Consider the following 23,496-nt stretch of genomic DNA (forward strand, 5'->3'; position numbering starts at 1 on the left):
TAAATCGGACCGGGCTCGGACTGTAGCAGGGGTGTCAACTTTTTGTTATGTAGGTCAATGTTTTTCAGGTGAAACGCCCGGAGGCCAAGGTTTTTATACGAAGTTTTTCCCGTAGAATTAGAACACGGGATTTAAGCAAATTGTGGGATTTTGTTGGGTCAGCACCAAGTATATTTTCTTTTACCGGTAAAGAAAGTTGCATGGATAGCTTTTGATTAAAGTCGCGAAAACACCAAAACTAAATCCAAGGCGGGTCATAAACAACAGCCCGTGGGCGACGTGAAATGCCGCAGCGGGTCGCACTTTGGACACCTCTGGACAAGAGTGTAGACAAAACAGGCTCGGGCCTGGCTTCACACTCATTTGTGTGGCTATTTTACCAACATTTAGACCTCACATAAGCTTTGTTTGTAATAAAATCGGCCGCAGGCCCTAATTTACCCCCCATACAACACTGGGTAAGGTTTTAGATATATTGTAAAGAAACTGTGTAAGCACTTTATTCACATTTAGTCTAATTTCGAAGATATTTCTTTTTTTTTATTTAACTTCTCTTTGGAAACCAAACAGGGTCAAAACATAATAGTCATTAAAAATAGAAAACGCCGTAAAAAGTTAACACCATTGTAAGGCTTTCTCGCAGGCCTAATGGGAAATTTCCTCCTGTGTAAAAATAATGCTGACTAAGCATTTTAACGCGGGAGAAGAATGACTCGTTAAGACACAGCCCGTTTCGAAAGAAGAACGCGCTGTAACTATTTCCAGTCCTAATCAAAGCATAAAAACACACTGCTGAGTATCAAGAGTTATATTCTTTGTCAGAGTGATAAGCTTTGCATGCAACTGCTAAAGACAATGAGTGCACAGAACCGTGACCAGCCTGGGATGGAAATGGTTCAAAATGAATATGGTACGTAGGATTGGTTTTGTTTAAGTTAAGTGAAGTTTAAGTTAAGTCTTCAATTTCAGTTAAAACTCGTTGTTTGTAGATAACCTTATTTACTGCTAATTTACAGGCACTTACTACATACAAATTGCGATTACTGATTTGAGTTTTAACTCTGCCACATTTGCCGACGTAATTTTGATTTCTGATTTTTTCCTTCTGAATATAACATTTTTTATTTTTACCAATTTGCATGTACACCAAGTATGTTGTTAAATTTGTTGCCATCCGTGTGACAACCCGATGATTTTTTTATGTGTGTGTAGAGGTGGCAAATAGTCGTTTTTTGACTGAACATACGGTCATTATTAGAACAGGCTTTGTATTTGTATTGTGTGCAAATTTTATATTTTTTTGCACTTTTGAGAGTTTTAAATCCAAGCTGTATTTGTTGCAATATCATACATCACTTTCGAAATGATACTTTTTGCCTTCCTTTATCCCAGCGGTTCCCAAACTGGGGTCCGCGGTCCTTTAGGGGTCCGTGAGGCAATTTTAGTGGGACCGCGGTTGAAGTAATTCTATAATCTTATTTGGCGCCGGTTTGTGCCACTAAATAAGTTTAAATCAAAGCAGAATTGTTATGCGCAATTTTGCATAACTAGCTAAAATCCTGCAATCAACTTTAGTTTTTATGAAATACACATTTAGGCTTGAGGACCGCGAGCCCTCGAAATAATGGCAAAGGGACCGTTTTGAAAAAAAATATGAAAAAGTTTGGGAACCACTGCTTTATCCCAATATTTGAGTCTTTCGAAAGGTATCACCACAATGTTAATTATATTAAATCAGCAGTTAAACTGCATGAAATGTATATCTTTCTATTGGCATTGGACCTATAGCTGGAATACAATTTTTATGTAATATAGATCATACGCTGGCGTATCACACTTCTGTAATGTTGCTGTCACTGAAAATCGCATCACCTATTCAGGCCATTTGGAAGTTACATGTGTAGTTTGTCATATTTATGTTGTCTTGTGCTTTGCAGAAAATGTTCAACCCACCTCCAGAGTGAGAAACAACGAAAAACTTGAAACCATGATAAGGGAGACTAGTAAAAGCGTCCAAAGCAATCGCAAACTGATGTGGTTGAGTCTAATCTTTCCACTTCTCATTTTCACAGTCGGATTTGTCGCCATTCATTTCTCGGTATGACTGTGCAAAAATTAATTTGTTCAGCACACAAATCATTTTTTCACCTCATATTAAAGTATGATAAAAATTGATATAGTTTGAAGAGGGTCGAAAAATGAACTTGTTAAAAAGTATTGAGTAATTCCTAACTTTTTTTAAGAGCGCATCTTCCGTCACCTTTATGTGGCCAAATTATTTTAACTCTTTACGTGCTTGAGGCGTCAAGACAAAAGCGTACACGAACCTTTCAGTATCGTTTTCTAACAAAGTAAATAATGTAGTAGTACAACAATAGCATAACTTCGCTACATGCATAAACTCTGAGCCTATATTAGGTCCATATATAAAAGGCGTGATACGGCTCTGCTGTGGTATATGTAAAATACTCACATGCACATAAATGTAGTCGGGTCAAAACATTTTATGGTAATATTGAAAATGTCGGTACATCAAAAATACAGTTTTTTTACTAGATTTCTGCAAAAGTGGAAATGGAAACAAGACAAGGTAAGATTGGACCATTTTATTTATTTTCTGGTATCTGTTTCACATTTCAAAATTTGGTAAAAGTCGTTTGCTTTTCGGAACAAACAATGGTAAAAAATACGTATTTATTTCAATGTCTTTTACATGTTATACTCACTAAAAACTTACTGTAAGTATTTTGCACCAAAAACCTGAAATGTCCAGAATGTTAAATAAGAGAAAAAAATTGAAAAATAGAAAGGCAATTGAAACTGGTGTCGTGCAGAGATTTTAAAACTATTTTACTTATTGTACCCCATCTCCCTACATGAATACATTTACTCAATGGGTTTCGTGAAATGATTGATCCCAAGCTATACCGATTTGAAAAGGTTCGGAAAATGAATAATCCTGAAACAGCCACAGGAATAATGCATCAACACGAAACTAAAACTGCAATGCTTCTTCTAGGCCAGGGGTCGCCAACCCGCGGCTCCGGAGCCGCATGCGGCTCTTTGATCCCTCTGATGCGGCTCAGTTTTTGAATTTACCAAATGTTGTGCATTTGAATAAAAATTATGGGACGGTTATGCCGAACACAAAAGTCGAACACGAAAATTGAAGTGCAGTAGCATGTCTGTACTCGCTTGTTGTAGTTACCTGCAACCCCGCCTCTATACCATCAAACGTGAAGTCTGAAAAAGGCAAACTGGTGGCTCACAGGTTAACACGCAATATGAGACAATACTGTTTTTGTTTGCAGTGTGTGTGCGGGCGTAACAATAGCTGTTTGTTAATTGTTATGCAACAAACGCGTAAACAAAGGATTAAAAATCTGCAAAAACAGAATATGCAACACTACGTAAAGTTGTTTTCCCTGCTGAGAAGACTAGTATATCAGTGTGTCTAATATGCAGTGAAACACTAGCTAACAACAAAATGTCGAATGTTATCAGACTAAAAACGTTTTGCATTTTATTTTCAATTTTAAAACGGCTTTGTGGCCCCCAGTGTTTATTTTACTACGTGAAACTGGTCCGAGTGGCTCTTTGAGTAGTAAAGGTTGGCGACCCCTGTTCTAGGCAGATTGATTGTTGAGTTTCGAATCGTGATTTAATTGTTATGAAGCGAATGCTTGGCATTTAGGCTATACTTTTGCAAAACTTTACTCACTGAAAGTCTTCGCAAGTGTGGTATACAGTGTTCTCCTGTGTCCACAGAATAAGACTATTAACTTAATTTTTCACCGTAAAACATAATCGGTTTAGACCATTAAAACGTAAATAATAGTTTGAAATGTTCGTCTACACTGTCCATGTACCAAAGCAAACATTTAGTTTACAAAAGCTGGTATACCAGCTTATATTGCATAAAATGTGTTAAACCACGCAAATCAGAGTCACACCAAAACTGTTCTAAATTAGACTGTTCTAATCAGCTTAATTTATATGTATGTTTCCAGCTTTGCAAATCACCTTGTTGAAACAAATCACCAGTTCAACTGAAGCAATTCAATCTGCTGAGAGAAGTTTGACCATGTGGAAAGGTAAGATTGAGGAAGCACGTCGCTGAAAGTGTCTGTTGAAGTTTTGAAACTTTTCTAAATCATGATACGTCTGTTATGTAGTTCATTTACTTTATGATAGTACTACTGAAATATAAACATTACCAAACACGAACATCAATAAATGACTGGGGTCGGCCCAGTTGGAAGAGCGCGAAAGACTCCTGGCGTGCTGGGTTCAAAACCCAGCGCAGGTCAGAATTTTCTAGCCTACGCCTTGCCATATGGTGGTGAATGCTTGGTGACCGGCTGATTCGGTATGGCGTTTTCAATGGGCCGGACGTACTGTAATCACACCTAACATCATACACCTTAGTAATAAAAACAAGAGGTTTGTTTCCACAAGATGTGAATCGCAAAATCACTTTAAAATTAAATTCATTACGAGCCCAGCTACAGAGGTCACGCAGGTTTTCTTACACTTAAAAAAATAAAACTTCATGTATGTTTAGATCAGTGATTCTCAAACTGTGTGCCGCGGCACACTAGTGTGCCGTGTGAGGTTTCCAAGTGTGCCGCGAAATCTTCTTGTTTTAAAGTGCAAACATTTCCTGGTGTTTTAAGACTTCATAATGAAAGACTGGTGTGTATGACAACGTTTCAAAGCTCATATTTTTGTTATTTGTTAATTGAAAGCATCCTTACCCATCACGATTAGGTTGAAAATTACCATTTTTAAACGACTTTTGTTATGTTTACCTGCAAAGTGTGCCACGACAACATATTTTAGTTTTTTAATGTGCCGCATGCATAAAAAGTTTGAGAACCACTGGTTTAGATGCTGCATTTGTATTGTTTCATCACTCGTGTCCGATATTAAAATATTGGTTTTCATTAAGTGAGAATTAACCTCTGTGGTCTATCCACATTTTAACATGTTTGTTTCATCTAGCAATGAATGCGAATTATTCGAGTCGTCTCACCGCAACAAACAACAACATAGAATCTATTCAAACAACATTGACAGCTTTGGAAGGTAAAACTTTGTTACTAACTTTGTTAATATTTTAGGCTCTGGAGTACCACACGCAACCTACGAATGTATACGTTTATTTTTGCTATAGAGTAATGTGCGAAACTTTATTGAATACTCGTGCGCGTTTTAACCACTTTTGTTTCATTTTAAACGCAGCTCAACTCATCTCCGTGACCAGCGGTTTAAAGTCGATTCAGAAGAAACATGCAAAGTATCAAAGTTAGTGACTTGAACATTTGCTTTCATGTTACAATTTTTAAAACCAGAAACATACAATGTTTTGAATCCTATTCTTTTTGCAATAGCGCAATTTCATAAACATAAACCATTAAAGTTTAATAAATTGATTGACGCAAAAATAGCTGGATGAAAAGGTTTCGTAAGGCGTTTGTTGTCTAAAATGCCACATGAAAAATTGGTTAATGTAGTTAAAATACTTCTTTGTAACAGACGGCTTATTAAGTTTCGATAAGTTTATTATAACAATTTTGCATCAGATTCCTAAACAAGTGTTGAACTATTTTTAACGATCAAACGTTTTATCCATGATCCTGCATTGAGAACGTAATTAAATTGATAGCTGTTTACGTACTTCATATTTCATGACCTCTTTCATGTTTTTGAAATGAATATCAACCACAAGCGCGCTTCCACTCCTAACTAACAAATTTGTTGGTGTTTTTTTAGCATTGTATACAAGCCTTTTAACATTTAGTTGATTATAACGTTTTTGTCCACTTTGTTTAGGCACATTGCAACACAATATGTCAAGCATGGAATCGAAACTTATAAGTGTATAAGTTTATTTTTGCTAAAGAGAACTAATGTGCGAAACTTTTATTGGACACTCGTACGCGTTTTATCTATTTTTATTTCATCTTAAACGCAGCTCAACTCGTGAGTTCCGTGACCAGCGGTTTGAAGTCGATTCAAGAGCAACATACAAATTATCAAAGTTAGTGACATTTGCTTCATGTTATAATTTTTAAACCGGCAACATGCAAACTATTGGGGAGAATGTGGTTGGAAAAGCATTGTTTTTTAAACAAAGATTACCCTTATGGATCTTTGATGGTTGTTGGATAAGAAACAGTCGGATAATCGATTGAATAAATGTCTTTGTGATTCGCCAGAGGTGACTGCAAACAATAGGTTTCAATTACAAAAATTAATCCCGAGCTGCAACAAACCTGATACATCATTAGTAAATTGATTGGTGCATAAAAGCGTTATGAAAAGGTTTCGTAAGGCGTTTCTTGTCATAACAACCACATTAAAAATTGCATAATTCAGTTAAGATACTTCCTTGAAGTAGGTTGCTGGTAGCGTTTCGACTCTCGAATAAGTGCTGCAAAGCAAATGGTCGGTTTATCACATTTTTGGATTATAATGTTAAACAAGTGTTAATCAATCAAATGTTTGTCTTTGATCGAGCTTTGAGAACGTAATTCAAATAAAAACCTTATTATACGTACGTCTGTCATCACGCTTTAAAATTGAATCTCAACTTCAATCGTCTTGTTCCCCCTAACTAAACAACAGTTTGTGTCTTGTTGGCATTGCTAACAAACCTGGTAAAAAGTAGTTCATAGTAACATCCTTGTCTACTTTGCTTAGGTACACTGCAGCACAATATGTCGAACATGGAATCAAAACAAGGTAATGCAAATTTTGGATAGTTACTCGATCACAAACTCTTAATATGGATATGTGTAAAGAAATGACAATGTAAATAAAAATGTGTGTAACTTTATCCTTACTTTTTGGATAGGTTTTAAATGTTATTGGTCTCCACATAGCGACGTGAGGTTTCGTAAGGTGATTGTTCTCCAAATAAATAATGGAGAGCTGCACCTCATAAAAATAAAGTTGAAATACTTCCTTGAAGGGGATTAATTGTTGAGTTTCGAGTCTTATTTGAAATGCTGCAAAGCAGTTTGTCAGTTTATTATAACATTTTCTTAACGCATATCTTTTTTCCAACGTCTTGCAAGCTTAGGTTAACATTTTTGAACAAGTGATAACGTGTCTATAACGTCCACAAGTGTTTACGTGGTCCTGCGTTGAGAACGTGACAAAAAGAAAAAATGTTCAAGTTATACTCTACAGTAGTTCACAGGCCGTCTCCTACATTTTTGTGCTGCTCACTCTTAGTGATTCCTTTTAACACAGAAAGAGTTACATAGAGAGGTTTGTAACATTATTGTTTATTTCGTTTAGACACATTGCAAAACAACATGTCAACCATGGTATCAAAACTTTCATACTTACAAGGTAAAACGAACACCCAAAATCTCATCTCCTTGTTTATAGTTTTCCTTTGAGCAGATCTAAGTTACTATGGTGTATTAAGGTTTTTTTTAAACAAATATTATCATAACTTTTATAATTTCGTCTCAAATGCTAGTGTTTTATTTAAATTTCGGTAAGATATGTTTTTTTAATAACATGGAGTTTTATTTATTTTCGAATTGTCGCCACAGATTACTTGGGCATAATTTCCGCACAAGTCACTTCGGGGATTGAAAGTAAGTTTATCTTTACGTTCTCAACCCATATATCTGTATCGATATCACGTGAACCCACGACCTCTGATATTTGTACCTCACCACGTGCTTTTGGAAAATAGCAATTTATCCTGCCTTGGTACCTAATACCTAATTAACTTCGCAGATAATAAAATAAAAAGCAAGAAACGACTTCGAATTTAGATTTATTTAGAGCCACATCAAACAGTTCAATCGAGTTTTGTATATAACCAATTCTTTTGCAGACTTTTCATTTTTTGATGACCTTTCAAAATCTGCGTCAAGCATCTTTCCCAGCAGTTTGCCCAACTACTATCGATATAATTACGACGGTGGTAATTACTATATAAGGGATGGTGGAAATAATATGTACAACGGAGGAAATGAGGTACTTTGTTATGTTAATTAAACTGTTGCCTGCAGGATTAGATTTATTAGGTGATGTAATAGATTTATTAAGTTGTATACATTGACACGGAGAGGAACAACAAATATAATACGATCTACTTTTTCGTACATTAAGGTTTATGTGTGGGCATACTCTCAATCTTCAGTGACAGTCTTTTACAATACGACCTACAGGTAGGTGTCACTTTGTTACTGAAAATGACATAAAAGACACGTACAATGAAAGAAAATAAAAGATATTTGGCCTGCATAGCATACACTACTGGCATATCATGTAGCCTATCTGACACATATTTTGCTTAGCGATCCACTGGGCAATTTTTTGACGGTATGCAAAGCTGGGCACCCATTCGTCTTGTCCATGTTGGTATTAAATCGCGATGGAGGATCTCGACGGTATTACATCCGGGTAACATATCAATAACATACTTACAGTTGTTCATTTGATTTTGCTGCAAAACGCACAGTTATAATATATGTTGTAGTCGATTGTCTGATCATTACAAAGTAGAATATAGATATTATCGGAATGTTGAGATTGGTTTTATTATATTTCCGTCGTAGTTTGCAAACAGACGTTTCGAATCGCTGTTTTGCAGAAGTCAAAATTATTCGATTTTTAACAATTACTTTTGCAGGTAAATGATTATACGGGAACAAGCGGCAGAGGAAACTACAGCTGGGATACTGGATCTTTATTGGTTGGATCATACAACATACATTATGTGTTGTATCAAGTTTACGGAGCCGGCAACCCTTCCATCATACAAATATTCTTTAAAGTGTCAAGTCCAGTAAGTAGATGAGTGAAATATTGTCATGCTGTTGCCTAAAATGATAAAACTAAAGCTTCAGTGGTATAAACTTGTAAGGTGCGTTTTAGACAAGTAAGAAAACTTACCTTCGAAACTTGCTATGCGCAAACAATCCCCTAGTCCTATAGGACTTTCTTAAAAAAAGGAGAAATCCTCCAAATGTACCAAACTCATTCTGTAACAATTAAATTCACGGTTAAAACAATAAAAACGAACTTAAATTTCAGTGTGCTAATTTTCAAACATTTTTTTTCATTACTTTTGCTAGGATTTTGTAATTTATAAAAGATATTGTTGTCTTAATTAACAAAGTTTAACACATTTTACGTGTAATAATATCCTCAAGTAAAGACTACGTTTTGTTGTTTAGATACTAGGCTCAAACGGTAATAGTTCACTACATTACTCTGACCATAACAGGGGCACAAGGTATACTTATAACAAAGTCTACATGTCAGGAACCGCTCACAACGTCTACTTCAACTACATTCTTGCATCCACGTAAGAAACGGTGACGTGAAACGCTTTAGAAATGCCACAAATTTAGAACTTTTTGTAAAGATTTTTTTTAAAACGGCAAAATATTTTAGTTTGGATCCCAAATACGATTTTTAAAGGACCTGAGATTCGCCATTTGAGCATCTTAAAATTTACATAAAATTAAGGAACGCCAGGAAAAGACTATTTTAAATGTGCTCGCAAGTACCCGGGTTTGGGACAAAATATTGTGTCTAAGCCCGATGCATTAACGCTGCAATTTCTTAATGCTTTTTCCCAAACTTCAGTTTTATTTTTGGATTTTAACCAAAATGTATTACAAATGTCGTTTGTTTCAGATATTTGTCATCAAATTCGACTTATGTGCAAGCCAGCACAATTGAGCAAATTCTGCGAAGAATATTTCAAAACTTTTCAGTATGAATGGAAACAAGAGTCTCAACGAACTTCGCTTTCGTTTTTACAAGTTTTTAATATGTCAAGTTATTGCAGACTTTACAAATTTATTTCAGCTCTTTAATGCAGTTATAATGTAAAGAACATATCGTCACACAATCTGGCAACCGTTTAAATTTAAAACGACTAATCTAATTTTGGTGGTAATATTACAATAGAACATTATGCTAAAAGTTACAACAAACTGAAGTGTTCACATTTATAAAGCTTCTCTGGCATTTTTTGATACCGACGATTCGACGTCCTACGCGTAGTACAGTGCACGATAAACAAAGGAAAAAAGAAATAAACGCAAGCACGTCACAACGAAAACACTGCTCGATAACGATTGATTGGGCCTCTAATCGTGGAGCAGGTACCGGAAGCACGCGTATGACGTACTTGCGTTTAATTCTTTTTCCCTTTGTTTGTCATGCACTGTACTGCGCGCATTGAGTGTTGTTTATGGCGACATGTATGGGACGTTTAAACGTCGGTATAAAAATGCAATAGCCAGAAGAGCTCTATACATTTGAAATTATGCTTGGCAGCAACAGCCTATAAAAACTGAACCGCTCTTTAAAAGTGTAAACACTGGTATAAATTGCTGCCAGATGCCGAAATTAATCCGGTCCTAATTTTGTTTGCTGTTGCCGAGGATTGTTTCCCACAATGTCGCTTTTGTGAATTTCGCATTGGTTATAACGCAATCATAACATGTTGACTGCGTTTGACCGTCTTTATTTGTGTGTCTATTTCTCCTATATGGAGACACGTACTTTCCGCATGGTATTCGGTTAATTTTACAACCCCGGAGATTTTTTATTTTGTTTTTTTTGCGACGCCAAATTTATATCCTTAAACAACACGTTATCGCCGTTATGAATAAAACTAGTAAACAATGACTTTTCTATAAAAATCCAAATCACTGGTTCCTAAAACTTTTTGTGTCGCTGCACCTGAGATCAATCAAACGCATTTATACCACATTAAAAAATCAATGTTATTACCCCCAGAAAAATGTACAAATTACCCCACAGGTTAAGAACCACTGACATGTAAACCGAAATAAACACATTAAAAAAAGGTTCAATTGTAACAGTTAATGTAGCGTAATGCTTCTCTACCATATCGCTTTCTTCCTTAAGTTTTTGTTTGTTGTTGGCACTTAAGGCTTTGATCATTGTCACATTTGCACTATGCGAGCTATTCGGCGATAAATAGTAAAGTGGCCTTTAAAATGTATATAACTACGAATCTCGTGCATGTGCTTTACAAGACTTTGACCCAAAAATTACAAGAAGAAAGCAGACAAACATTTTCTAATACCGATTTTATTATTTTACGGTTGTTTTTGAAAGTGCAAGTCGCCATGGAAAGTTGCGTTTGTAATCGTATAAAATTCAAGGGACGTGCGTTTTTTTCTCATTTTTACTCTGCTTACATATTTACCATGTCTAGTTTTCTCGCCAATGAATAATTAAACTGCTTTTTTCGTATTTTCTTGCAAAAATTGGTCTTTATTTGATTCAACAATCACTTTTCGTGGTGTGCCCAAATTGACTGCAACGATTTGATTTGCTTATTAATTCTGTGCCCGTCTTCGAAGTGCGCTGTAAATAAAGAAAAAATGCAATTTGATTTGATATGTCGTTTGTTGGGGATTATTATGGATGAAATCTAACACTACTAAACTTCCATGTGGTGTTGTCTTAAATCAGTAGATTCTTTACCAGGGGTTCAAGTCCTGTTTATAAGGGGAGCGAAAATTCTGGTTCATTGGGGTTGTGGAATAAAAGTTAGTTTGCATAACAAAAATTTTAAACGGGAAGAGAAAACTAGATGATTTCAACGATGCCGAGAATTATTAATATTACAGGTAAAATAATAAATAAATGCGGAAAAATAAATGCGCTATGCGGAAACTTCAAAGACCATAACTCAATGGTGTTTCCGACACATACATTCAAAACCAATAACAAAGTGTTCAAGCTTCGACAAAACTTAACCAGTCGAAATTACGACATTGACGTGGCTCCTTGAGTTCTTTGCACATAAAACTACGTGGGCCAAACAAAGAACAAGTTTTCAACACGTTGGAATGCACACAGGTCTACCTGGAACGCATGCTACCTTTCTGTTTCAAACGACGGGGCAGCAATGATCCACCATTAAAATCACAATCCCTGGACGGTTTTAGAGAAAAAAAGCAATGCTTTCGAGTAACGAACAATGCTTTCGAGTAACGTTCTTGGAGCAACCCAACATGCATTTGTTGGATATACGCGAGGACGGTTTGGTAATTTTGAAGCCACTATTATCACCACCGATATGATTTTACCACAGTTCAGGTAATCCACGAGGCACCGTTCTGGAGGGGCACTGATTTGTGTTGTTTGTTTCCATCGCGTCCTTTTGCGTGTCCTTTGGTAACGCTCTTATCTTTTTTGCGTGACCACGTTTACTCTCTGCAAGCAAAACCACGTGGGCCAATCGTAAAACAAAGCAAATGTTCCATAGGATGGAATGCGCACAAGTTCACATGTTTTAAAGAAATAAAAAAATCGAACAACGCTGTCAAGTGACGTTCTGTTAACAAACCCACAAATGTATCAGGGTACAAATGCTCCCACCCAACCCGTGTTATCTAAAATATTCTCCAACACTAGGTGGCGACTAAGAGCCAAAGTTATAAAATTCGCTGCCGATAAAGCAGAATGCGGAATAACTAAGTCGGAATCGATTATTTATTTGGCCATAATCGTAATACTGACTGTGAGCTATATTGATTCAAGTGTATGGTAAGCTGTACACGTAGCTGCCCGAGATTTACAGTGACTACATCGGAAAATTACACGCCTGGAATTTTTGCAAAATGGTACATGGCAGTTTTCAATCCAATTTAATGTAACTAGGAATTTTTCCAATATTTGTCTCATAGGACAAAAACAACGAAATATTTGCCTGTCAGTCACATCACTTAGAATTTTGGTCTCAACAATTTTAAACTTTTTTGGTCTCTACAACATTTTCGAAATTAAATTTAAAATGTGTTCTGTGATAATTCCATTTCGCCACATCGTTTGCAGAAACGTGTCAAGGCATTTGCAAGATAAAAAACAACAAAAGACGTATAAGAAGCTGATGGAAGCATTGAAAAGTGTCCAAAGAAATAGGAAGCTGATGTGGTTGTGTCTTCTCTCCTTGCTTCTGATTTTCGCTGTCGCCATAATATAACACTGAAACCAACAGTTTGTGCAGTCTAGAGGACAGTTGTGAGTTAGTGACTCATTGTACCTGATTATGGTACCAACATAGGCATTAGCCTAGGTTTGTTTGGAGTGAGCCTGAGCTGTGACTTGTCCTAAATTTTGGACGTCACAGTTAGCTATTGTAATAATAATATACACAACGCATTTGAATTGCTTGGTTAGATCATTATTGTTATCGAGGAATTGAAAAACGTTTTGAGTTTGTGTTGCCGAAAACATTTATCCAAAGGTAAAACACATTTTATTTAATAACCATCGATATTTTATAGAATATACTCTTAAAACCGTATGAACACATTTTGCATGATCGTTAGTTATGACAAAACACTTAAACCGGGAGAGAATGATAAGGAATTTGAACCAATCACATTTGTGTAAAATGGTGTACTAACGGTACCAAAATTGAGTTGAACTAACTTTTATTCGCTCAGAAATCTTAGCAGCACGTTAGCCATACCGGAAGTGGTTGCGCAACACGTTACAAGCTGAAATTGTAAGATATGAAATTGTTTTTGCTATTGAATTCATGATTGCAACATGTAGCATAAAGTACGAGGCTTACATTGCCACCTCATATAACCGTTCATAAGCCGACCGGATAATCACATACCGATTAAACGAGTTTTCAATATTCCAGGAAGCTCTGTATTTCCATGTGTCGTGTTACAAATTGCAATCATCAACCATGATGACCAATAATATTTGTTATTAGGCAAAGTGATTTGTTTTACAGAGTTGCTTCAGAATAGTTTAACCCAGTGGTCGGCAACTGCCGGTCCGCGGTCCGGAACCGGTCCGCGACGAGTTCGTTACCGAGCCGTAAATTTTTTAAAGTTAAATGCTCTAAACATTTTGCCAATGCATCCAAGGGATAATAAACTAATTTATGTGTTTTCATTGCTAAATATTTGAACTTTTTGAAGACCGGTCGGCAAAAAAATCTTGGTTTCAAAAGCAAACCAACTTCAGCTGCGACGTGCAATCAGTTTCAAAGATTTGCGTGACATGACAGGTGAACTTATCTAAGTGATAACTTGCTGTGTATTGATTTGTAAATAAATTATTGGAGTTGTTTCAATTTGTTTCTGTTCTAAGATATAATACACCACAACTTTACTAAAATCGCAAGGATTCTAACAGATGAAACAAAATCAGGAAGGTATAGAAAAACTTGTTTGGATTTATGATATTAAATGAATGCGGTCTATTTTCATTCAATCCATACAAATGCAATCGGAGAAAAAAAAAACATTTTTTAGGGTCCAAAATATTTTTTACAGCTAATACAGAAAGCGTCAATTCAAGAGAGAACAAACAAATTAGTTTTGGCACTTACATATTGGAATGTTAGGATAAAAATAGAAATAGGCGCCACGCCTATTTTCTCTCCAAGCATTCCAATCAATCCCTGAAGTAAACGCCACAAGGGGATACAATTACTAATGACACGATCGTTTGTTATGAATAAAACGCTCAACCATGTCGTATGCGTTTTAGTTTCCTGACTTTGTATTTTTGGTGGCCAAAATGCTGATAAATATATGAAAAAATAGCCAAGATGTTCGTTACATAAGGCACTTTAGTAATTTTATCTGACTGTTGTTTATTACGTTATCTTCAACAACTCTTATATGAATCATGGTTACCTTTAGACCACCTCCAGACTCGTAATTAACCTTGAGACTGTGGTAAAAGTGTTTCCGTGAAAGGTTTTGTGATTTTCCGTTAAAGGTTTCGTGATTCCCAGCCTGCATAAACCAAAAAAAAAACAATTTTAAAAATCATATTCAATTAATACGGAGCTGACCAAAAAAAATTTTATATCCTGCGGATTTTTAAGATTTGGGACTGCCCACATTTTGGACTGTAATTAGCCAACAATTATTTTTAGTTTTAGTTTTTTTACAGTCCTAAGCGTGCACGAAACAAAGCCTGATTCCAAGAGTTTTTTTACCACCCACCATATCCAGAACGGTCATTTTACCATTTGCCAGTGACTGAACCACAGCAAATATATTCAATATCTGTTTTTGTAACGATTGATTGCAACAAGCACAATAGCGCATGTTTGTACGGTTGCAATTAAAATATTGGTTTATTTTGCTGTACAAACATCAACATTTGCATTGTTGTAAGAAACCCGAAAATGTATCAAGGTACAAATGCTCTCACCCATTTTGTGTTATCTAAAATATATTCAGTCGCCCGTTTTACCATCATGTTTTTTCTCAAAGAAATGTCGTAAGGGAAATCTGACATTATTGACGGCAAAGACCTAATAGTCATAAAATCTCAGTCTTTATACTGTAATATGTAAAGAAAAAAGTGTTTGCATGCTTGACCAGAAAGTCTCTAAGGTGCAGCACTTGGTGATACCGAAATAATGAGAACTAATTATGACACAGTCGGAATATAAAGAAAAACGCGCTGTAACTTTCAATGGTTTATTTGCAGAAGTATTTCGTTGTTAGGTACTGTGATTTATTGAATAGCCTGAAACGAAAGCTTTGTGTGATAATTTCCCTTACTTTTAAGCTTAATCTGATCTTTATATTTAAAATAATTTGAGTTCGGGCCTGCATTCGAACTTGTCCCATTCGGGTTCGGACTGGACTTAATGACCCCTCTTACAACTTGGTGTACAACACATACAACCGCATTATGCATTTTGAACTACGATAATTGTTTTTGTTTAAACCGCATGAAAAAACTTTCATTACGAAAGCATCAACGTTCCCAAATTTTTGTCCAAATTCGCGGGTTACTCATTCAGAGTTTTCATCTGTGTTTTTGGAGCATTTTTAAAATTCTCAGAGAGGCGATTGTATCCTCTTACCTTTACGTGTCCACGTTCAGTAATAAAGAGTGTTTTCCACGATAAAAACAACAACACACTTTACCCGATGGTAAATTTGCTCGCCATCTATGAAATACTCTCTTGTGTCAAAAATGCTGACTCAGCTATTTTACGCGGAAGTAGACAGACTGATTGGGACACGGCCTGTATATGTAGCAGAACAGTACGCTGTAACTATTCCAGTCCCGAAATAAAGGTGGCTTGTTTCAAGATTTGTTTACAAGTGACTGTTGAAGACTTTACAATGAATTCACGTAACTGCGACCCGCCCAAGATGGAGATGGAGGAAAGTTATTATGGTATGTAGCATTTGTTTCGTTTAACTTACATAAAGTTAGAGTATAATCCCTTTGCGGACTTGAACGTTTGGTTTTTTTGAGACGATGTTATGTTAACGCAAAATCAGATCAATTGATTTATAAGCATTTACGAAAACAAGTTACTTTTCTGATCCCCAGAGAAATTCCCGACCCCTGTTCTCCAACCCGCCTTTTTAAATGCAGTGTGGTGAAAATTTAACGTCATAGACAAAATGCTAACATAGCGAATTATCGAAAAGACGTCGTCACAATTATTATGGTTTTAATAAAAGGTCGCTTAACATCTCAACCCGTTTTGACTGTTTAGTTTTGGTGTTGTGCTATTTATATTTTACCATGTTCTTTGAGATTCTCAGAGAGGCGGTTGCATCCTCTTACCTTACGTGTCCACGTTCAGTAATAAGGAGTGTTTTGGGTGGTGGGTAAATACATCAGAATATTTATATTTTACCGTGTTCTTTGTAGAAACGATTTGCAGTATCCTCAAGTGAGTACATAACGCATTTGCGCAGTATTGAGATTGCCACAAAGAACGTAATTAGTTTGAGTTTTACAAACTTTTAAACAAAACAGACCGCATAAACACCTTTGTTCATTCTTAAGTTAGATATGTGTTATCATATTTTTGTTGTCTTGTGCTTTGCAGAGAATATTGCCCCACCGGAGCAAAGCACAACCAGAGTGAGAAACAACGAAAGCATAGAAAGCAATCGAAAACTGATGTGGTTGAGTGTAATCTTTCTACTGCTCATTTTCACTGTCGGATTTGTCGCTCTTCATTTCTCGGTACGAATGGGCAAAAGTTGATTTGACAAACACTAAAAAAGGGTGAAGAACGATAATTGTCAAAATGTGATAAGCTGTTTCTAAATTTTTGGGCCAAAATGGACCTATACTGCCACCTTTTTACGGATATCACAGTTTACACTTTTTTGGTTGTTGGACATTATAGGCAATTTATGCACGATCATATAGGCATTAAGGTAAGGGGACCACAAACTTGAATGTACCGCCAATCCGATTTGCCTCTTTACACTGCGTCATTTTCAATGAAAATATTGCACATAGCACAACAACAGCGAAATATTTTAAGGTTGTTTTGCTCTATTCTTACCCCCAGTTATTGGATTCTCAGTCTTAGTGACAATAGGGCCTATATAAAAAAAATGATTTTGGCCGTGCTTGCGGTCTATGTAAAATGTACTTAAACAAATATTTTTAAATACTCAAATATCAATGTAAGGTGGTCAACCTTTTGTAACGACGTAGCCCATATCGGTTTTTAAACGGGAAGACATGCTAGCACAATAAAATTACATTTGTTTTTCATTAGATTACTTCAAAAGTGGAAATGGAGTGTAAAAGTGGTGAGATAAGACCATTTCCTTCATAAACTGTGTAATAGGTTTATATTTTAAAAACTTGTAAACGTTTGCTTTAAATTGCGGGACATAAACGTCCTTAAATACCCTAATAACATATCTAAATGTTTTAAGGCCGTTTTAAGATTAACCTCTAAAAACTTATTGGCAGTGTGGCGATATTTTGCACCAAAATGTTTCCACATAATCCAAGCATTGATCCATATTACTGTCGTGTGTTCACGAGTAACTCAACCCAAGTGCTTCTTTCATCCAGGAATGAATACAAACGATCTACAACATCGCAACACTACGAACAGCAACATCGAGTCCATTCAAACGATTTTGACCGAATTGAAAGGTAAAACTTTGTTAGCATATAGCCTCGTTTTCTTGGCAGTATTTTAAGTTGTGGAGTAGTACCAGTAGTTATGTCATGTCACGTTTCATAACTTTTAAACACAATTTTTATTTGACACAAATGTTATTATTTTGTTATATTTTTAATATTTCAAACCCAGATCAATTGGAGAGAAATCTAAGTTTTCTTGCAAGCAGTTTCGAATCAATTCAGGAGCAGCATTCAAGTTATCAAGGTCAGTGTCACAAGCTTGTAGTAATCATAACCATCATCCACCAAACGTGGCTCAACAACCGATGGCGATGTAATAAAGATTTTAGCACTTTCTTGTGCATTCGGATGCAACCACCATCGTTTCGGCCTATGTCCCTATTTAGTTTCTTTGGGGGGTTCAGACTAGACTGAAATGACGTAATACGGATGACGTAACGCTAAAAGGTCATGTACATCATGTGACTTACATCAACAAATTTATTGACCTAAACGATGGTACAATGTTACACTTTGTTCCTTTTTGATCGAAAATGCATTGTGCTCAAGCTAAAACCCACCCCAACAGGAAAAATCCCAGCTCGGTTTACAACTCTAGTTCACCCGCTGGATTATCTCCCTTGTTATTTTTTATAAATCGATGACTTAAATATAATTCAGCATATTATGTTCTTCTGGGTTGGAGCAATATGGTTTAAGGGTTAGTTTTCTTGGGGAAACACAAGTCCTCGAGAAATAAATCCTGTTCGCCTAAAAATAGCACAACACTTTGGCTTTGTTGTTTTCCAAACATTTCCCGGAAACAAAGAGGACCACGAAAAGTTCACTTATAACACAAACTTGTCAGACTTTTGCAACGCGTATTTCCGTGTTGGCGACGCAACGCAAAGTATGTCATCTTCGTTTTTGCTAATCTATTAGTAGGAAACCTAGTAGCACAATATGTCTTGTCAGTTAATTCTTGTCTATTTCGTTCGTCCACTTTGTAATTGGTAAACATACGCAATGTTGTAGACACAATAAAGAAGTTTATTCATCAGGAAAAACTGTTTTAGTATCTGCATTGTTATAGGAATGTAAGTTATAAAATGTATGTACAATAAACAGGTGAACTTTTGTATTTTTTCCACGAACTGCCCCAACAGATAACTTGACCAGGCTCTCATTAATCGCTTCTGAAAGGCAATGTCCAACACAATGTAAGTTTGTTACCGTTATAATCAATTTAATGGCGTGTGGTGGCACTGAGGCTATCTTATAGCAAAAGATAGCAACAAATGTTGGGCTAACAAAAATATAGATTTAATTTGTTGTAAAAAAATTCTCAACCACAAATGGTAATCAGCAATTTTGACAAAGCAAACACTTTTTAAAGGTAATTCATTCGTCGATGCACTTTCCAATTTCTCGTCAAGCATCTTTTCGAGCAGTTTGGCCAATCACTACGAATTTAAATACGACGGAAATAACAATTACAGCATAAGTGATGGTGGTAGAGATATGTATGACACAGGAAATAAGGTACAGTGTTATGCAGTTTGGAGCAATACGTTAATTGGTCTGGAAGTTAACACGTAGGTGGACAACGAACAATAGGATTCATTTTTTTAACTTTGCTTACAGTGTAAACAGTATTTTATGTAATTTAGCTGAAAGTCTGGAGAAACAACGAATCAAAAGTGCAAGTCATTTACAATTCGACTTACACGTAAGTGCCACGGCTGTAGAACATTTCAACTAGTGATGCACCGAACCCGTCTGAAAAGATTCGGGCCGAAACCAAATAAGTGGGCAATATAAGGCCGAACCTAAAATCCCCTTTTTAAAGGATGTTTTCAACTAAACATTTCGTTGATGCAGGCGAACTAATTTATGACACTTCAAACAAGTTTTACAATACGTAAGCTGCAAAAAAACACGAAATAAGACTTATTATGCAGACAACGTGGCTTCTAGATGCATAGATTAGTTAATTTATGACGTTTTAAATTGGCGACATTAAATATTTAAAAAGTAGTAACCCAGGCCTTTTGAATGCGCTGTACCGAATCAGCTAGTCACGAAGCATTCCCAATGTTCATCTTACAGAAAGTTGGGGGATAAATTGTATACTCGAAGAAAGTTCGGTTTAGGCTAGTGGTTCTCATCCTTATACTGGTCGCGTACCACTTTTTCTATCACTTCGTACCACTTAAACCCTGTTTGAGTGGGTATTTTAATAAAAACGCCTATTGTTTCGACCCGTCTAGCATAAATTTTAAACCAGCAAGGTTAGCAATTCTAAAAACAATGTTTAAAACGAGATATGGGGTCGAATACACGGGTCCTGTGTTCGAATACTTGCATGACTGTATTCGAATTCATGAATACTTTGGTAATTTTTGAGAGACAGCAATTCGATACTTTTTCGAATAAACCAAACATGTATTCGTATTCATGAATACTTCGCACTTTTTAAAGTTCGGCAATTCGAATTGTATTCGAATAATGCGAGTCAAATATTCGTATTCACGAATTGTTTCGTAATGTTAAGGTGGCAGCAATTCGAATTGTATTCGAATAAAACGTGTCAAGTATTAGTATTTATGAATAATTGACCGAAAAAAACAACAACGTGTAATCCGAAAACTATTCGAATAAACCCCAAGCGTGTATTTGTATTCATGAATACTTCGTACTTTTTGAGATGTAGCAATTCGAATTAATAGTTCTAGTTATTTGTATTCACGAATTGTTTAGTTGTTGTAAGAAGCAAATAATTCGAAAAGCATTCGAATGCACCGATTGCAAACAATTCGAAAAGCATTCGAATGCACCGATATTTGTAGTTGCGGAAAATAAAAGAAATAAAAGCGCCCCGAAACTAAAAAGGTATTCGAAAATGTAAACCAACGAGCTTTTTTTGTCACACTAGCTTGACTGAATTAAGTCCCATTATATACGTTTTACCAAATTTACATAAGATGTTTGCTTCATGAACACGCTACACCTGTCATGTGCTAAGAACAACCCAATGTTGCAAGCTTTGTAACACAATTCCATTTAAGTAACGTCACAATTAAACTTCTATGTCTCATTGTTTCGTAACATTAACAATAACATGTCAAATCAGGTCACATTCACTGCCAATTTGAATTGTATTGGAATCTATTTGGCAAAAATTTGTAGGAAAATATTCTCGACCGCTCCTAGTCTGAAGGTAATCGACAATTCGAATTGTACTCGTAAAAATGTAGTCATGTATTCCATTTTACGTATCTTTTGTTGCCAAGGGCTGACAACAATTCGAATTGTATTCGTAAAAAAATTCGATTTTACGAATTGTTACCTTGTCAAAGGCCAACAACAATTCGAATTGTATTCGTAAAAAATATCGTGTATTCGAATTTGCAAATTCTTAGGTTGTCAAAAACCTACAACAATTCGAATTGTATTCGAATAAATTTACTCAAGCTTTTGTATTCATGAATTGTTGGTTCAAAAGATAACATCAACTATTCGAATTGTATTCATGCACTATCGCACGAAAGCCAAAATCATTCGAATACAGCACGAAGGTGGCAAAACCTGCATTCGAATGCACTCGAATACGAATGACGAATACAAATTGCCCCGTGTCTGTTTACAACACGAGTTTCGTCGAAAACCACACCTGATTAGTTGGGTCAATTAGGTTGCAATTCTTCATCTAAATAGATAAAGTATAGTAGAGAGCTACTCGCGTACAACCCGAAAAGCTCCGGCGCACTACTAGTGGTACATGTACCACAGGTTGATGGCCACTGGTTTAGGCCGAATTTTCAAAAAAAAATTCGGGAAGAAATTCATAACATTCGCACAGCCTATTCGGGCGAAATTTCGGTGCATCATTAATTTCATCTGTATTAAAACAGCGTCAAATCTTTTGAACGTCGACCATTTGTTGACTTTTTTATTCTGTTTATGGCTCGAATTCAAGAACGGTTTAAAAGATACAATTTATTTCGTTTTGTTTAGCCATCCACAAGGCTATTTTTCCATGGTATGCAAAGCTTTGCACCCATTCGTCTTATCTATGCTGGTGTTGAATCCTGATGGAAGAACCTGGCAGTATAACATCGAGGTAACAAGTTATTGAGACAAAGCATACTTTAATCTGGATTGTAGGCCATCATTAGCATTAACACATTCCTCAAAGCAATGTTTTGCAAAGTATTGATCCTGACCGAAACAGAAAATATTGCTGCCTATTGGTATTTTTGTAACAACTGACAGTGTAGTTTATTCTTGCGATGTGGTAAACTAGTTTTTACCTGACTGTAAAATGTTGGAATTGCCTTTAAGTTAAAAATAAACTTTACAGATTTTTATGGATCCTCAATTATTTGCATTTTTGCAACATAATCCTCAATTAGAAAGTTCAACGTATTTTATTACAAAATAGTTGCGATACAGTGTTTAAAATTAAATACATTTAAAGTGTATCCGTCTGTAAATTTTTAGAAAATACTTTGACAGGAAATGGGTAATTTAGGAGCAGACGGCAGTGGAAACTACAGTTGGAATGGTGGATCTTTATTGGTTGGATCATACAACATACATTACGTGTTGTATCAAGTTTATGGAGCCGGCGATCCTTCCATCATACAAATATTCTTCACAGTGTCAAGTCCAGTAAGTAGATAAACACAAAAATCAAATGTGTATATCACAACAAAATAAATTATCATTATTTTAAGCATTAATGTATTTCTATTTATACATTAATGCTTAATTCTTCTTCAGCAACATACATTTGATTGTTTAGAAACTTGGTTCGACTGGATTCAGTTCTCTGCATTATGTGGATTCGCAGAAAAACACAGACCAAACAGATAACAAAGTCTACATGTCAGGGACTGCTCACAACGTCTGCTTCAACTATATTCTAACATCCACGTAAGAATTTTTTAGCGCTTTCGGGATAATAGTCTATTAGAAGTGCTGTACTTAAATTATGTGCAAGACACACAAATGCTTTTTTGTGGTCTCGTGTGTGATTTTATTAATTCAAAATGACTTGGTAAACTCAGGGTTCGCCTTTTAACCCTTTTCTAATTTCCTTTTAATCCGAAGCTAAAAAGACTCAAGCGACAGGAGAATATATTAAGGCTGACAAATTCAAGTTTCCTGCATCTTCCGTCTCTACAGACACCAATGCGACAATAGTTTATGCCAAATAAAAATATAATGTCCTTCATTTACCGAAATAAAGTCGACGCAATGTAAAAAACATTCTTTCGATTGATGCTTAACGCGTTTAATTTTAGTAACGCTCTACGTTTATTGTTTGCTTCTATTCGGTCAATCACCAATGTCATTTTAGGTATCCATCGTCTTATGTGGCAACCAGTACCGCTGAAGCAATTCTGCGACAGATTTTTTAAGGCTTAGCTTAAATAGAAGCAACCGTTCCCAATATACAGCACTCTATTTCAAGCATGCCACACATCAACATGTCACGGATCAAATCATACTTGTTACAAATGTTTTAGAGTGTTTCTTTTCATGCTACATGTGTTTGGATTTTAAACAACAAAATTA

At 35.8% G+C, this 23,496-nt stretch overlaps 3 protein-coding genes across 5 annotated transcripts in view; 2 read left to right on the forward strand and 1 right to left on the reverse strand.

Moving 5' to 3' along the window:
• The window catches only part of LOC145215564 (ubiquitin-ribosomal protein eS31 fusion protein), a 291,245-nt gene that overhangs the window by 32,034 nt on the left and 235,715 nt on the right, over nucleotides 1-23,496 (reverse strand). The gene's annotated exons all lie outside the window — the stretch shown is intronic.
• Nucleotides 27-11,413, forward strand: LOC145215555 (uncharacterized). Of its 3 annotated transcripts, XM_080084265.1 has the most exons (16): nucleotides 27-910; nucleotides 1,938-2,098; nucleotides 2,557-2,590; nucleotides 4,011-4,094; nucleotides 5,005-5,088; nucleotides 5,245-5,307; nucleotides 5,978-6,043; nucleotides 6,706-6,747; nucleotides 7,309-7,362; nucleotides 7,572-7,616; nucleotides 7,862-8,004; nucleotides 8,140-8,198; nucleotides 8,328-8,433; nucleotides 8,663-8,818; nucleotides 9,210-9,340; nucleotides 9,676-11,413. In XM_080084265.1, the coding sequence occupies exons 1-16, from the start codon at nucleotides 838-840 to the stop codon at nucleotides 9,758-9,760; spliced, it is 1,386 nt and encodes a 461-aa protein (XP_079940391.1). In that variant the 5' UTR covers nucleotides 27-837; the 3' UTR covers nucleotides 9,761-11,413. The 3 variants fall into 3 exon arrangements, with proteins under 3 accessions (XP_079940391.1, XP_079940392.1, XP_079940393.1); XM_080084266.1 differs by lacking the exon at nucleotides 9,210-9,340; XM_080084267.1 differs by lacking the exon at nucleotides 9,676-11,413 and having other exon boundaries at nucleotides 9,260-9,337.
• Nucleotides 16,146-23,339, forward strand: LOC145212905 (uncharacterized). Its single transcript, XM_080081149.1, has 11 exons — nucleotides 16,146-16,200; nucleotides 16,868-17,007; nucleotides 17,555-17,588; nucleotides 17,860-17,943; nucleotides 18,104-18,178; nucleotides 19,310-19,455; nucleotides 19,584-19,642; nucleotides 21,931-22,036; nucleotides 22,432-22,587; nucleotides 22,721-22,851; nucleotides 23,279-23,339. Exons 1-11 carry the CDS (start codon nucleotides 16,146-16,148, stop codon nucleotides 23,337-23,339), a joined length of 1,047 nt encoding a protein of 348 aa, XP_079937275.1.

This window comes from Phallusia mammillata, chromosome 2, assembly GCF_965637545.1.
Source record: "Phallusia mammillata chromosome 2, kaPhaMamm4.hap1.1, whole genome shotgun sequence".
Lineage (NCBI taxonomy): Eukaryota > Metazoa > Chordata > Ascidiacea > Phlebobranchia > Ascidiidae > Phallusia > Phallusia mammillata.

Bases quoted from the DNA above. Each gene is read 5' to 3' on its own strand.
- LOC145215555 (XM_080084265.1), top strand. From the start codon at position 838: ATGCAACTGCTAAAGACAATGAGTGCACAGAACCGTGACCAGCCTGGG. The intron at 2,099-2,556 runs GTATGACTGTGC...TTTTTTTACTAG, and splicing joins TTGTCGCCATTCATTTCTCG to ATTTCTGCAAAAGTGGAAAT. The intron at 8,819-9,209 runs GTAAGTAGATGA...TTTGTTGTTTAG, and splicing joins TCTTTAAAGTGTCAAGTCCA to ATACTAGGCTCAAACGGTAA.
- LOC145212905 (XM_080081149.1), top strand. From the start codon at position 16,146: ATGAATTCACGTAACTGCGACCCGCCCAAGATGGAGATGGAGGAAAGT. The intron at 18,179-19,309 runs GTCAGTGTCACA...CACTTTTTAAAG, and splicing joins GCAGCATTCAAGTTATCAAG to GTAATTCATTCGTCGATGCA. The intron at 22,852-23,278 runs GTAAGAATTTTT...ATGTCATTTTAG, and splicing joins AACTATATTCTAACATCCAC to GTATCCATCGTCTTATGTGG.